Source organism: Branchiostoma lanceolatum, chromosome 2, assembly GCF_035083965.1.
Source record: "Branchiostoma lanceolatum isolate klBraLanc5 chromosome 2, klBraLanc5.hap2, whole genome shotgun sequence".
NCBI classification, from domain to species: Eukaryota; Metazoa; Chordata; class Leptocardii; order Amphioxiformes; family Branchiostomatidae; genus Branchiostoma; species Branchiostoma lanceolatum.
The window spans coordinates 31,334,437-31,351,069 of NC_089723.1; the positions used below are offsets into that span (position 1 = coordinate 31,334,437).

Genomic DNA, 16,633 nt, shown 5'->3' on the forward strand with positions numbered 1-16,633 from the left:
TCAATATTTTGCCAGTTTTGTCTACTGCAGATTCGTCAAACAACCACTCAACCTTAAGCAGTATTGACAGTGTATACAACAAATCTGTAGAACATTGTGGGGCTCGTAATACACTGGCTGCTGCCACCAAGTCATGTTCCCTCCTACCCGTACCTCTGAAGGACCTATAATTGGAAGATGACAAAGCACTGACAGATCCAGACCGTTTGTGGCCGGGGAGGGGGGACTTAACGAGCAGGGTGTAAGTAGCTAGGAGAGGTGCACGTGGCTAACCGTGGCATAAAGAACGCCTTTTTCCTCTGAACCTGATTTACCTGTTAGTACATGTAGCTTTTGTTCAAGTTCCCATTGCCAAATGTAGACTGACGTCAATCCGGGCCCTGCAGCCAGACAGCTGTGTTAGTTACCAGTGTGTAAGGTCAGCGTAATTGTTCTGTGGGACATTGTAGTCCCAGCTCCACGAACACCAGAATGGGATTTCTGCCGTGAAGGTCAGGGGTGGGTGAAGCGTCCCCCCTTCCCAATCTATCGGTCTCCCCTTTATCTGTCTTGGTCAATCATCTTAACTTTTGTGATTTTTATCAGTGCAGGATCAAATAAACTTCTGTGATATTCATCACAGGATCACATACAAAATGTCTGGGAGTCAAAGTCCAGTCTCCGAAAATCAGTCATCATTCAGTCTGCCTAATGTGGCTAAGGTCACGGGCACAATATTGTAGCACTCACAAAAATAACTCCTTCTGTCCAGTATGTGATACAACAATTCTTTAATCCTCATATTTGATCACTGAAACTTTGTCAATGTAAACAAAACTGTAAAACTAGCCGATTGATTTGAGTGCTCTATGAAAATGATGTTTTCCATAAGTGCTAGTGCCCATGTTCCTTACAAATATGTCAGTTCAGTGTTTATTTTCTGGAAATGAAAGGACAGAACAACAGATCTTCCTGTATTGATATCATAATGACATCCAACATTTAATTCACAATACAGTTTGATAATGTAAGATTTTGGTACTGTCCAATCGATCACTGCTTTCAGAGTGGACAACAAAAATCAACTGAATCACACTTTACCTATAGGCAAAATGGACATGTGCGGGACTGCTCAAATATGGGAACATTTCTGAATTTAATTGTCAGTCCTTGGTAATGATTACCAAAAAGTACCCATTTCTACTCGTATCCTCGTCGGTGCTTTGGAATTTTCTCCACCATCCAGTAGGCGGCAGAGACCATGACCAAGACCAAGAAATTCAATTTCTGTTGCCAAATTAGATCATTGCTTAAGTGAGTACAAGTCTTGATTTAATAAACTCTACTTACAACAGGAGCCCAAAGATACTTATCAGGGATCAAATTCATTTCTTAGCCAATGCTGGCCCACCTTCGAATATTTTCTGCATAACATCATTTTCGATTGTCGGCTTTTTGCTTTTAGGCTTTTTCTTCTTTTCTTTTTCCTTTTCTTTCTTTTGCATCCACTGCCTGATTTCCTCTTCTGTTTTCTGCTGCTTAAAGTTCCTGCCCTCACGACTGCTGACTTCCTCTCCTTTCTTCCTCTTCTTCTCTTCGATTTTCTGTACAGCTTTGCTTTGCTCAAGACTTTCTTCGAAGAACTTGGTCTCCTTCTTGGCCTGAAGGATCTCTGTCCGCATCCTCTGTTCCCGTACAGCTCGCTCGTACGCAAGCTGTTCGCTCAGGTGGGTCCACTTGAAGCGATGCAGGTACTTTATGTTCCACAAGTCGCCGTAGAACGGACTTCGCCTCCTGGTCTCTATTGGTGTGTTGTTTAGAGACAGGGCGATCCGTTTAGCCAGCCTTTTGTCCCTGAACTCGACCCAACCCTCTACAAAGTTCTGCCGCTGCCGCTTGCCGCCCGGCTTCTTTTTCATCAACCGCTTATGTTGATCTGTAAAATTAGAGATAAAAGTTTGGCTGTATTCCACTCATGATGTTTTGGAAACATTACACACTCAGATAATTGACCTGAGAAGAAAGAAGTCAGTGTCGCCTTTTCTACAGGCAGTTAAATAACAGATTTCAATTGCAAATAAAGTAACTCAAGACGTACATACAACAAACAGCAATTAACTCTGGTATGTAGACAGGCTATAATGCTAAAGGCTGGTTGAAATATCATGAGGAATTTTCGGAGGGAAATCATGCCGAACATTACAAGGGCCAGGATTTTCGCTGTAAACATGCTCTCTGAGGAACACATGTGCTGTCGGGACAGTGTCGTCGGTACACTTGTAGCGATGGCAATGAGCTGTCCGTCCAGCTGGAATGGGGCCGGCAGACCTGATTTCCTGCCACCTTACACACCTGTCATGTCATTGGTGCCAAATCACACCAAGCAGATCAAAGCCCTTGTGATTCTGACCATGAACATATGCAAAACATGGAAGAGGATATGTTTGTGCAAGCATACAGAATGACAAGCTAGCCCCCGGGCTGGCACAGCTTAGAAACTTCAAAGCAACAGTTTCTTTACAAAAGTTCCTCATTGTCAATCACGCTGACAGAACCACCGTCATACCTATGCAGACTTTTCATCCCATGAAGTCTTGCAGAAAACAAAAAAGACAAGAGCCGGGTCCTCGGGGAGTCGTGGGAAGGACAGGTAGCTATTTGACTAAATAGGTGGAAGGAATCTTGGTAAGTGAGCATTTCCCACCTGTTACACTCTCAGGCGTGGGGCACGGACAAACTGCTGAGTAACTGTGGTGTTCACGGGAGAGTCGAAATGGAACATGGAATTAAAAGAAGTATGATGTAGAATCAAAGTAAAAGGAAGTTAGTGGTAGAATAAAAGACAGTACAATGTAGTTGTCATAATCATCGTCGTCATCTTGAGGCCCATTGGGTTGGGGTCAGCCATTGCAGCCGTATTGCCTAGTGAATGTATGTTTGCTAATGGACTTAATAAAGTATCCAAGCTAGACTGTTACTTGTCCTGATACGATGATGGTTTCTGTACGCCATGACATACCATATATACCATATCATATGTGAATACGTAGATTAGCAGATATATAGGATTACATTTCACTTCAGGCAGCTCTAGTCCGCCCTCATTGATCAGTTTTCCTGTATTCATCTCCAAACTCACTTCTGCTTGCCTTGCCATATTGAGTCCTAATCCCTATAAGTTATGATAACAAGAACAATAATCTATCCAAACAAAATGAGTGAATGTTGAATAGTCTGTAGACAGCATTTTCTTCTTTAAATTATTAAAAAAGGTCTTTATAAAAAAAGGATCTTTTTACACAATCCCTAAAGTTGTCATTGTATTGACCTTAGAAGCCACTCAGACTATTGACGTCATTTGGCATTTGCTATGCTGGAAGATTAAAGACATGCGTCATCATAAGAGATATGGCCCACTGGTTGCTTTCCTTAACAAAACATACTGACATTTCTATCTCTGTATTACTAGACTATGAGTAATTCTTAGAATTCCAAATGGACTGCCATCTTGGATCTATCTAACCCTCCAACATGGCATTGAAGTTTATTAAGATGGATATAAATTTTCCATTTTTTAGTACTCATGAGTTTTAACTGTTGATAAAGAACAATTTCTCATCATTCATCTCGGAAACAAAACACCAGCTTTAATTCATCATGTCAAAATTGTGAATGTCCTGCGTTATACAAAGTTAGATTCTGCTCTGCAATGTACAAAATAGCATGTGCGAAGCAAACGTTAATCCGAACCTACTCAGCTATGTTGGCAGTACTTCAACTGTGGAGATAAGAAGAGTGATACTTGTATAAACTATGTGAGAAAAATGTGGCAGAAGTCCCAACAGTTCAGTTAGGATCAGGACAATGTTCTGTAGGTGTAACATCTGTTTGGACTTTCTTGTGGACATTCCTACTACTGATGAAACTTCTCTACAACAGAATTAGAGAAAAGTAACATCCATTTTTGTATGCTCATCATCACTAACTGTATAACCAAGTAATGTCATTGACAAAGTTAATGAGTTAGTTGATGAAGAAAATGAGTCAGCACACTTAAATTTGTCATCACTTAAAAGCAAGTAGTCCTTATTTCTAGACATCACTAAATCAGTGATTCACTATTTTTGGTTGGCGCCTCTTTAGGAGTGGCAATGTTTGCATAGAAATCGGAATGTTGCTTTGTATTTCATACCACAGAGGTCAATTATGTGCACTTCGTGTTGTTCCTTTATACAAAATAGTAGTTACCAACCTCAACTCATTCATCACCATTCATTTATAGCATTGCAACAGTTGCAAAATCTCAAAGATAAATGCAGACGAATTTCCTTCATCTAGAAAGCATCCGAAGCAATTAGGAAATAGAGTCATACAAAATGTGTATTTACAAACATTGAAGTCTGCATCAACGTTTCTCAAAGTTGTCTTGAAAGATATGGCTGGCATGGCTGGCCCAAATGCCATTTGGAGAGAAACACCCAACAGGCCATACTTATCAAATTTTGAGGTCACTGCAACAAACAAACGTGTTTACAAATCAAATGTAAACAATAACAATATTCAGTTACAAGGCATAAAATGAACCAATTTGAGACAGTACTTGAGGCCTGACAACTTTGGACATACCAGAAGAATGCAATTTGTGAAACCAAGTGACAAAATTGGTTGGGCCTAATCATCACAAAACGTTCCGCTTACGGCCGGTTCTACCTGGAGGGCTGACAGATCTGTCTGTGTCTCCCCGGGATCATCACAGGAAGCACAACATGCACTAATGAGTAATTCCTAACAAAGAACAAGTCTCTTTGATAAGCTTCAATCTTACTCATCATGGATTCATCCCTCCAGGGGGGGCTGATAATATCAGGCATATGCCCCACAATTGCCGTTGAGCCTACTGAGGTAAAAACAATCATTGGATGTCAACAATACCTGGATTTATTCACACATGACATACCTATCACACATGTGATATACTGTTGACAATTTCACTTGCCCACCCTCAATTACCTAAGGCATCATATGGGGAATAATCAGTGGAACAATGGCATAAATCGTGCCCACTCCTACTCACACCTGTGTGGCCACCAGCTCACCACAGGCCTGGAGACAAAGGGGCTCACAGGTAACTCAGGTGAAGACATATGATGGATGTTTGACACAAAAACATCCTCTAAAGGCACAGAATTGATGATCTAGTGCTAAACTGAGGACTGAAGGATTCGTGGCTCAAAAATGTAGGGTGGAAGAAGTAAGAGACACCTGGTTTGTCAGTTCAGTAACCCTTCAATGGAAGGATTTTAGGTGGTTGATAATAAACTGATGCAAACATGTAGAACTACACAGAGGCCTGAACAGTGTTACAAATAACGTGATCTTTCAGTGTTATCATGCTATAAATGGTGAAATTCAATTTTGCAACAGTAGACTCTGAATTAACTAATGATAAATCTAGTATATCATTAGCAGTTTATGGTAAATTTACCATGGTTTGTGGTAGGACAGCCATTTGGGGAAAAAAAACATGATTCATTGCCAACTGTGTCTGACTATAACATGTTTCAGTCTCTTTCCTGCAATGTGCTAATAATAACACAAGTCATGAGATGCAGAATTCTCATTTAGTACCAGTAGCCTATTGTTACAACAAAGTCAGACACAGTTTACTGACGCATGTATGTTTTTCTCTATGTTTTTACCATGTATTTACAATTAGCCCACGGGCATGAACTTGCAATAAACTTCTAATAAAAAGTGCATCTAATACAGTTCTATGAGCTTGGAGACTTAACACAGGGAAAAACAACAATAATGAAACACACAATCCCAGCTATTGATACTTCAACTTGTTTGTGGTAAAGATGGCCTTCGTTATCTCATCCTACTCATCAAGTCAGACAGGACTGACAAACAAAGGCACCAATTGATATCATACATCTGCTTTTGAGGGGAAGCGAGCTAACAACACCTGGACAAAAGGCACGAAATCCCCGAACATGCAGCGAACCAGGAGGGGTCACAGTGGCATCGCCATCCGGCTGGTCGTTCCGGCGGAACAGTGCCCTGCTTGTTCCCGGGGTCATTGAGCGCAGGAAACAATATGGAAGCTATTGTAATCCATCATAATACCCTGCTCAGGTGGGCTCCGCAGGTAGCTACTGTCTTGGTGAACTGTGAGCAGTCAGCTTGTTTATGTCCATACTGACTTCTGATAAATGGTTGTTTCCTGCATATACGGATGCATGTCCCACTATCTAACGACTTTTGCACACACACCCAGTAACTGCCAAATAAATAGAGTATGCTCCAATGCATGTACTACTAGCAGGACATTGAAAGAGGTTGCCAACTTTTTTTTAAATATGCAGTTAACTGGCTTGTGATTCATCTGGGTGCTATTGGTTCGTGGACATGCACATGACTCTCATAACAAAGAATCATATCAGAGGGTATTCTACTATAATAAGAACCGTAACTATAGACTGTTCTATCAGTTATGTTTTTATACAATTAAATAAACAAGTAGACTCAGGTTTGACACTGTGTCTGCACATGAAAGGTGAAACATAACTTATTAAACAAACAAACTTGAACATGAAACTGTTGTAAGAAGCTATCTAACTCTTTATACCACTATGTACAAAAATGAGACACACGATTTAAAGAATCTTAATTTGAATAATTCCATGGATATCTGTAACCTTTTTCAATGAATTTTGAATTAATATAGCCTCCTACTCCAATCTAAGTCCTATGACAGGTTAGCTTTCTTCAAAATAGATGCAGTGTGGTTATCTCTAAGTCTAACACATTTCAGAGGAACAAATATAGGGGGCAAGAGAGATACAGTTCTCTTTACTGATTCTGACACGTTGTGTTGAAATTTTGATATGAAATGAAAATAAGATATGTAAAGGCCAAGTTTTGAGATGTGTGTCAAGGAAGCTTTTGGATGCCTGTCATAGCTAGTTCTGAGAACTGTTGCAGCTTTCATATTTGTCGGCCAAAGTTAATGTCAACCACTTGTTCTAGCATGGAGACATTGTTTGGTTTGCCTGTGAGTCATTTCTTTAACTTAAGTAACAATACTAGATCATGAATAGATTCGACTTTTGAAAAATTCTATGGGGGCTGAAGGGCACCAAAGTTTGAGACCCGGATATTTAACTTACAAGTCCCTTGTACCGGAGATTATAATAGAAGGTACTCAGAACATTTCATTGAACCACAACAAAGAATGGTCTGCACATGTTAAGTTCCTGAAATGCCTATTCAACCAGAAAGACTAACTGTACTCTAATTACAAGGATCTGGGTCTTTTTCTGCCTGCCATTTTCAGACCTGCTCTGGAAAGGGAACACATGTAACAAAAGCGCCACAGCACACTAGGGACAGGGAAAGGAACTGCACTTTACATGCTTCCATCCAAGGACACAAAACAGACGCTCATCTTTGTAATAATTGCCTGGAGGTCTTGGCAAGTCAGACATACATGTATCGTTGTGCTATAATGTACATGTACAATATCAATTCCTCGCCCATTTGAAAATATTTTCAAACATAGCATGCTAAGGACATTTATGTCTAGCTACTTCTTTCCAGTCTTTTTGCCAAAATCAAACAAGCGTGTGTGGTTGTTGTTGTTGTTGTATCTAACCTTGAAAACTTACAATTATGAATCACTATTCGTGAGGAGGTCACACAATACACTACGAATACATATTGAGATAATGTGGCATCACAATACTTAACAATTATAATCAATAATAAACTAAAGCAAAATCAAAGTCCATTACATCATCAATAAGTCACCATTAATCAATATTTGTAAACACTGGTGTCTTGTTCATACGTCTCCCTTAAGGATGATAGCAAGCTCCTCTGGTGAAGCCTGGGCACCGTCCTCCATTGTTACCGCTGGCTCATCCATCGTCAGCAAGTGAAAATATTGAGCCAGCAGTAACAATTGAGGACGGTACCCAGGCTACCTTTGGTGTCAAGAAGCAGGGCATTCCAGCTGATGACCAGTCCAGCATATTGCAGAGACCTTCTGAACACATTGCTGTTAAATCTATACTTACTAATATGTAACAACCATTAACATTAATTCACGGGGTTACGTAAATCCACCACTTTGAAAGACAATGGGTTTGAGAGGTCTCTAGTGCAGCACCCCCAGGTATGCCAAGTTTAGATGTACAGGAATGCATTATACTGGGTGATTTTGGCTTGGAGATCAGTTTGGACGTGTCTTTTCAGGGTGGCAGAATTATGCACCCGGATAGAATTATGTCTGTAGGTGTTACATTTAAGTCAACTGTAATAGATAATCAGGTGATATATAGTACTATACTTACCACCAGGCTGCAGGAATGTCCGTCCCACATCCCCGTACTGACTGAACATGTGGCGCAGGTTTTTTGGGTTCATGCGTGGCGGCAGGTGACTCAGGTACACCACACCTGGTTCTGATGCTGGGGCTTCTGTCATCTCCGAGTCGTCGTCATCTTCCTCTTCATCTGATGCCTCGACAGGGGCTTCTGTCCTCGCTGACTGGTCTTCATCTGAAACCAGAACACGAGATATAAAATCAAACCGGAAGTTCCACTGCCGTACCTTAGAGAGCCACTAGGGGGCCAGTATTGAACTGGACCAGACAAATATCATAAGGATCCATCCACAGCTTCTAGAGTTACGCTGTCCACAGACACAAACAGCATTGAGAACATAACCTTCTTGGCGAAGGTTATAATAAAAGTCACACATGCAGCCTGATGCAGGTACCAGCAATGGCAGAGCTCTACAAAGATTTATTTGAGGAAGCTTTTGAATTTTTGTTGTATAATTAATTACTAGAAAGGACTTTTCCTAGGACAGGACTGCTTGGAGGATCCTCCTGGAAAGCAAGGGGCCAGTTTCTGGCCTGAGCACGTAGGCAGGTAGGCAGGCAGGACTTTTCCTAGGTTCTGATAACAAGGGTTCATCCTGATTTAACATATCAACATCCAGACCCTGACATCTGAGTACCCAAAAAATTATCACTCTCAGATTCTCTCTAAGAATCTATTAAGCAATCATTTGAATTCTAAACACATTTATATCCAGTTAATTTGACTTGGTGGTTTACACTGACCAATTTTACAGACAAAGTCATATCACAACGCTACTAGTAGCTGTACAGAAGATAACTTTACATCCCAAACCGGAAGTGGGGGAGGGGGGCAAAGCGCCCTATTTGTATCACGCTCCTATATTTTTGTATACCCACCTGTGCTACTCGTGACCTACCTTTGTTCTGTTCTGTCTCCAGGTCGCTGCAACCCGAGGCTTCCCCCTCTCCAGACATGCTTACTTTGTGAACAAAATCTATGAAAAAGTTTCGATGATCAGAACAAGTACGAACAGTTCACCATCACGGGTCCGCTTTTGCCCTAGAGATGGTGTCTAAATTATGAGGAATTTAAGTCATAATCGATTAGAAACATAGTCCATATGGATGGACCTGTCTGAGCAATGTCGAAACAATGAGGTTCCAATCAAAACAACGCGATATTCCGAATATTTTCTTTTCTCCACGTGCAAAAACAACCCTGAACCTCAGTCAACCAAACAGGTGATACCATTATAACTTAAAAGGGTAGAAATTGCTTTTAGATATTTTTTGGATCGACTGAATTTAACACCACTTTCAGTCTTGCCTTACAAATTAAACTTACTTAGTTAAAAAGCTTTGCTTTTATAGTTTTTCACTCCTAAATCTGTACTTTTGAACATGTCTCACTCGGCGATAACCAAGCTAAATACTAATCCCCCACGATTTTCTTTAGATGAACCCTATCCCTCTTTGGTCTTGTTACGACCTCTGGCGGTTGTATTGATAAATACAGCTTTACATATGTTTTTGTATTAAAAGCAAGACAGTATTGTATTCATATGGTACTAGCCCAAATATTCAATGTGATTTCCACATTGATATACAAGGCTGGATTATCATTTCAATATCACACGTTCAAATGATCTCACAAAGTATTTCTAGCACCACAAATATAGCCACCCTATTTTCAGACAAACTTATACGCTACCAAAACCTAAGGGGGTGCATATTTTATGAAATGCTATAAATCCATCATAGAAACATCATTTTACAAAATAAGTAATAGAATTATTTGGTAAATAATTGATATGTAATTTCATGTAATCAAAAATATTTACACATTGTTTTCGTGTGAAATCATTATTACTGTTGACCAATATCAACCCTCAGTAGCTTTGGTATATTCCGCCGGCTGGGACCTGAAACAACAACAACACCGAGACTGAAAACAGACGGCTCCGAGCTAGAGGTCGCGTCAAGTTCAGGTTTGCTTTGTTCCGGCCAGCATTTCCAACATCAAGAAGAACATTTTTACGTTACAATTTTCGTATTCAATGGGTTCAAAGTGGCTAACGTCGGCGTAAAAACAGCTGTGAGTCATTGACAAAATCTGTCAGCTGGGTGGAGGGGCCAAAGGTGAAGGGTCCTTGACCTGTAGTACGGCTCCAACGTTGGAGTTTGAAATCAGCCTTAAATTTAGAAGTTGAGTCACAGTTTAGACTTTTGTTTGTCTGCAACTTGAACAATAGGTTGCAAGCTATCCAGCATACAGTCATCGATGGACAAGTGCATCTGAGTTGGGTGATTTAAGAATTCAAAAGGTAGGTTGTACAGTTTCAGTTTTCTGTTTTTGAAGTGGTTGTACGGCCTTAATTTTCGCCGTTAACGTTAATTAGTCTAAAAAATGTGGAGGTCATTTCTCTGGGTCGAGGATAACTGCCAGTGTTTCTGTACATTCGACGTGTAAACTCATTATAGTGAGGCGGTATCGTATGAAAATACATTTGTTTCAGTCTAATGAAGTGTGAAATGTGACACCAGTTGCTTTGTTTTGATGCAACTTGTGTTGTAGTAGTATATTATTAGGGCTCACACATCGCATATAATAGCATAAAATAACTTACATAATACTCATAGTAACATTACTTTTAGTTTTCTAGTGTAATTTGATTGAATGTTGCAGAATTGCAAAGTAATTTCATGCTGAGCTCCTCTTTTGTTTTGATATCAAACTTCAAAGTTATTAAATCTTCCTCTGCTTCCAAAAAAAAAGAAGCAAAACCCAACTATACTAGATATAGCAAACACTCATATTTGAATTAGTCTCCTGTTACATTAATGTCAATCACTGTCCCTGTCACATGTTTTATTATATATGTTTCCTATGTCTCTACCACATAACAATGATGTTAAGCCTCCGTTGCAGGCTGCTTCTTGCAGTTTTCTTTTTCAAATTTTATTCACCGTTTTCTGATTGCATTTTTTCTTATTGCTGGCCGAGAACGGTAACTTGAAAAAAAAAACAGCCGGAAGGAGTCTGCAATAAAGGCTAATGACATGTATTTTTCCCAAGATGTCAAAAGAAAGTTGTTCAAAGCAGGTCAGTTTGAATTGTGTACTCTCCAAGCAGAGGAGAGGTTCCGACTGGTTTTTTGACGTGTTTGTTGGGCTTTCTACTTTGTCATTTTCTTTGTCTCTTCAGCGTGGGGTTTGAAGAGACAAAAAAAAGACAAAGTTGAAAGCCTGACAAAAACGCCTAAAACACATCAAAAACCAGCCGAAACCCCTCCTCTGCTTGGAGAGTAGAATTGTGTAGTTTCAAGTTCAGCGTCCCCAGTGGTATAGATGTTGTGACAAGGACGTGTCCAAGGAGCCGGAAAGACTGTTGCTAACGCTGACGCCACCTGGATCAATACTAATGTAGTTTCAGAGTCAGGGTCGTTAATAACAGCAAGCATGCAATCATCTCGTGGTCTGAACCATCGTGCTCTTGAATAGGAAGATTGAATCCTGGCTGACAGGATACTAATCACACTATTTAGTATTACAAAAATGTGTTCTCTCAAAATTTGCTATAACTTGTTTATTATAATATTGCGAATAAAAAAATACTTTGGGCTTAAATATATGTATATAGGTATATATAGACTAGAGCTAGACCTAAATGATTTAGGAGTCAGACAAAGAATGACATCACCCCTGGAAATAGAGTATTAGTAATCTGCTAGGGTCAATCAGATGAAGCAAAACACTATTCTGTATGCCATCATATGTCAGGTACACAGTTAAATTGTTCACTTCTACAAAACAATAGGCCAATGCTCTATTCAACTTCTTGATCACTTACAATATTCCATCCTAGAATTATATATGCAGTCATTGGGAATATTTTGTGTTAGTCTAACAATTTGTACAATCAAGATGAAGTGCAAAAGTTCAGGTGAACGGGTTAGCATGCAGTGTTGAAATATTACTAGTAAGGACATGGGAAAGTGTTACTTCTTTTCACAATTCTCTCCCCAATTTATTGACAATTCTAACCTCTTAAAAAATGTTAATATCAATGGATGTGTAATCAACAGCAACACCTGCAATACAGCCTCTGTTCTGAAGTTCCACCTGTGCTTAGTTTACTGTAAATTTCAACAGCCCGCAGCATGTTTGTGAATGTCTACCCTCCTGTGTCGTCCTTTCTTCGGGAGGTCAATCCACACTTGTATATATGTCAATTCCAATCAATGAAGCTGACAATCCCGTGCTTTATGTCTGCAGGTGTCAGAGTTACCTCAGTAAGAAGAATGGTTGAGGAGAAGCCTGCATTATCCCTGCCCCAGGCCTTGTGGCAGAAGTACTCAACGATAGAAGATGACCTTCCCAGGTTGAGTTCAAGCAAGATCTTCATTGCTGCCAACGCGCCCGGCAAGACTGCCTCAGGTGAGTACAGCCAGGCCGTTAGAGACACACCCAGTGTACTGTTGTCCTAGTCTTTTGATCTATCCCATGATTAGAATGTCCTCAGGCCATTTCAGTTTGACAGGGTGGCTCTTGGATTTGCTTGTAAAAAAGATTTCAGAATGCAAGTACATGTATGGGTATCAAACTAAGCTTAAGAACTTCTTTCATCATGATGTACATCTTGATACTTATACCCAACTGGTAACTTCTTCCTTTTGTTTCTTGTCATGTCCATAGTTTGATCAGTAAACATGTTACCATTCCTTTACACCACGTTTCTCTAGAAATATCCCCAAATGTCAGTGAGAATCTTTGACTGACAAGTGAGTGAGAATGGCAAATGAGTAACCATAAATTAGTAACCAAAGCTAACTGCACTTTTCCCCTCAGCCTTCCATTGTGACAAAAGTTTTGCAGACTGGTATGTTTTTTCATGGAAGTCCCTGCAGCCTGACAGGTAGCCTGATTTTAATTGCGCTTCTAGTCAGATGATATAATATACCCTACTGAAACAGCAAGGAAAATTGCTGCCCTATGTGCCACTAGTTACTACAAGTATTTGAACAAACGAATGTGTTTTTTAGGGACCCTGCGTCTGCCTCCAGTCCTGGCCGTGCACAACTTCGGCATCACCTGTGGGGGGGAGGAGGGGGAAGTCTCGCGCCTCTGCAGCCAGGTCACGGAGCTGGACATCACGCAGAACTGCATCAGCCAATGGCAGGAGGTCTTCAAGATCATGCAGCAGATCCCCCACCTGACGTTCCTGAACCTGTGTAACAACCCGCTGGGGTGTGACATCCCCGCAGAGCTGGACATCCCCTCATGTCCACAACTCAGACACCTGGTACTCAACAGCACTCAGGTAAACTGCTATCACATATAGCATCTAGACTATAGTATCTATGTATATATTTATATCCATCTGTAGTAGTAAAACATACATTATAGGATGACTAGTTTTTCAAAAAAATATTTATGGAAATAATGTCCAACAGCAGTGATACACTTTGTTAGGATTCTTGTAAACTTTTTTCACAACTTAATCGAAGGCTTTAGATATTTTCATTGACAACCACAACTTAAGGCTATCAAGGGCAGTTTTGTTTGGAAGATTTGATACAGCCAAACGATGGATGGTGATGCCCGTGTTTGTTTCTGTTATATCCCCAGGTTCCGTGGAAGACAGTGTACAACATTTTGGAGCAGACACCAAATGTGGAGGAGCTCCATCTAAGTATGAACAACTACTCCAGTGTAGACCAACCGCCACGGCCATTCCCCAACATCAAGATCCTCCATTTCAATGGGAACAACCTACAGAGCTGGGCTGAAGTCTGCAAGCTTGGTAAGACCTTCCCAAATCTGGTAAGTCTGGTCATGCACGAGGTACCGCTCAAGGATATAGAGGCTCCCATGGAACAGCTGCAGCAGAGTTTCCTGTGCCTTCAGAAGCTGAACATCTCCAACACAGGGGTGGGGTCCTGGGAGAGCCTGGAGAAGTTCAACAGCCTGCAGCAGTTGAAGGATGTCCGGATGCTGGGGGTACCGCTTCTTGACGACATTGTGGATGAGAAGCTTAGAAGAAAGATGGTCATAGCCAGGATGCCGCACATCGTGCGCCTGAACGGAAGCTCCGTGAGTGAAGAGGAAAGAGAGGACGCGGAGCGAGCCTTCCTCCGACACTTCCTGGACAGCGAGGTGAAGCCGGAGAGATACCATGCCCTCGTCGGCGTCCACGGCGTCCTGGACCCGCTGGTTGACATCGACTTGACGCCGCAGACCACCGCTCACGTCAAGGTCAAGTTTGAAGGTGAAGATCGTGAACAGGTGAAGGTCATGGACCTGAATATACAACAAACCCTGAAGGAGTTCAAGAAGAGCCTTAAGGACTGGGTCGGGCTGCCACCCAATAAGATCCGTGTGATCCACGTGGACACAGGGATCAACTTCGATGGACACGTCTGCTATCAAGAGGAACTGAAATATAACAAAACCTTGTACGCCTACCATATCAAGGATGGAGATGAGATCTTGATATGGGCCAGGCCTCCCTCGCTACCGTCGTCTCCGTCTAAGAAGAACCCACCAAAGTCAGCCTCAGCTCCTGCTGACAAGTTCCAGGCTAAGAAAGAGCTGAAGATGTGAGAGGCTGGTGTTGTGTGCAATGTAAGATCTAAGTGACTCTGGGTTCTTTAGACTCAAAGCAAGAAGTGAATTTTTTCAAGTTAGTGCACAGATATTGTTTGCCCCGTGCAGTTGCATAGTAGGTAAATTTGAGTAAAGAAGGCATACTTATACATATGTAGTTGAAAGATTAACCAAAATAAAGTTCTGTGCTCTCCGGGATGTATGTCATCCTTTTATATGTGCTAGCCTACCAGTGGCTAGGAAGCCTTGTGCAAGTGGTTTCACATCTACAGCATCGGGAAAAAAAGCATTCCAACAAACCAAGTACAACTACGCACAAACCTTTGCCATGCCTTGACTTCATACGTACAGGGCATTACAATCAACAAAGTTCATTGTATAAAGTCCATTTCTTAAATGTGGTACTATTGGTTCTAAGATCTAGACAACCAAATTTTAATCCCCATCCACCCATTGTGATACTTTTTATTGAACTTTGTCAAATCGTGTGTGTAAAGAAGTTGTTTTTACATTTTGACCTGGTTCTTCTATTGTAGTTACAGATTTATGGAAATTCTGGCTAAGACGCTACTTTTTTACCTGACCCTGTTGCACAGACCCTTATGATACTGTCAGACTAAGGTATTGGGTGTCAATTTATCCAAGGATGTGGTAGACAACATGATATGTTACTAGGGTTCAAAAGATATCTTACATGTATAAGTGCATTTTGAATGATATTGTATCATTTTAGTTAAGGAATTGTAGAATCTATCAAAACATGCATGTAAACATTGAAAGGTGTACAGATGATTAGAAGCTTTATAATTCTTTCTTTAAACATGGAAATGCCTGTAAATCTGCAATAGGTCCTAGATGACTCTAAGATGTTGTGACTTTGTTCTGACAGCTTAATTACTATACCATTTAAGGTTCAAAAGACAAACAGAACATGCCATTCTAATTTGTTCTTAATGCTCAGGAGTTAGTCCCCAGCGACAAACAAATGGTGACTTGTACAAGATCGGTGTTGCATATTTTACTGTGCTTTTTCCTTGGAGCATATGTATATCATGGAATCAGGAAACATATTAGACATTTAACAAAATGACACCAGTAGGGGATGAAGTCATCTGTAACATTTACAGAGAAAAGTGCTATAAATTGCAATGAAACAAGCTTCATTGTAAGAAGTGGTCAGGTTTTGTCTTTTAATAAAAGATGTTGTCAACAAGAATGTGTTAACTTTTATTTAATTCATAGCATTTTTGTCGAATCATACACATAACACGTTATTTGATATTCCATTGAAACCTCAATTATGGCTGAAAGAAGGAACAATTGCTAGGATATATCACACAGCTGATATCAGATGCTGATTTTAATCTAAACAAATAAACATATCCTTGGTGCTGAATACCATCCACACGCAGGCAAAGAAACCTGTCATTGATCCTTGATACTGAACACCATCCATACACTGTTAACACACCTGTCCCTGGTTATAAACATCCACACACAGGCAGACCCGTGTCCTTGGTGCTGAACACCATCAACAGAGTCAACACACCTGTCCTTGGTGCTGAACACCATCCACTCAAACGCATCTGTCCTTGGTGCTGAACACAGTCAGCACACGCCTGTCCTTGGTGCTGAACAGCATCCACTCACAGAATCGACACACTCACGGGACCTGTC

General features: G+C 40.7%; 2 protein-coding genes across 2 annotated transcripts; one reads left to right on the plus strand and one right to left on the minus strand.

Moving 5' to 3' along the window:
- Positions 1–753: 753 nt before the first annotated feature.
- On the minus strand, positions 754–9,564 carry LOC136428601 (activator of basal transcription 1-like). The gene is made up of 3 exons (XM_066418243.1): positions 9,268–9,564; positions 8,337–8,543; positions 754–1,915 (listed from the first exon to the last, which is right to left on the minus strand). The coding sequence occupies exons 1-3, from the start codon at positions 9,323–9,325 to the stop codon at positions 1,365–1,367; spliced, it is 816 nt and encodes a 271-aa protein (XP_066274340.1). The 5' UTR covers positions 9,326–9,564; the 3' UTR covers positions 754–1,364.
- A 683-nt stretch (positions 9,565–10,247) lies between these two features.
- LOC136428600 (tubulin-specific chaperone cofactor E-like protein) lies at positions 10,248–16,172 on the plus strand. Its single transcript, XM_066418242.1, has 5 exons — positions 10,248–10,338; positions 10,603–10,674; positions 12,626–12,787; positions 13,393–13,670; positions 13,979–16,172. The coding sequence occupies exons 3-5, from the start codon at positions 12,652–12,654 to the stop codon at positions 14,951–14,953; spliced, it is 1,389 nt and encodes a 462-aa protein (XP_066274339.1). The 5' UTR covers positions 10,248–10,338; positions 10,603–10,674; positions 12,626–12,651; the 3' UTR covers positions 14,954–16,172.
- The last annotated feature ends 461 nt before the right edge of the window (positions 16,173–16,633 follow it).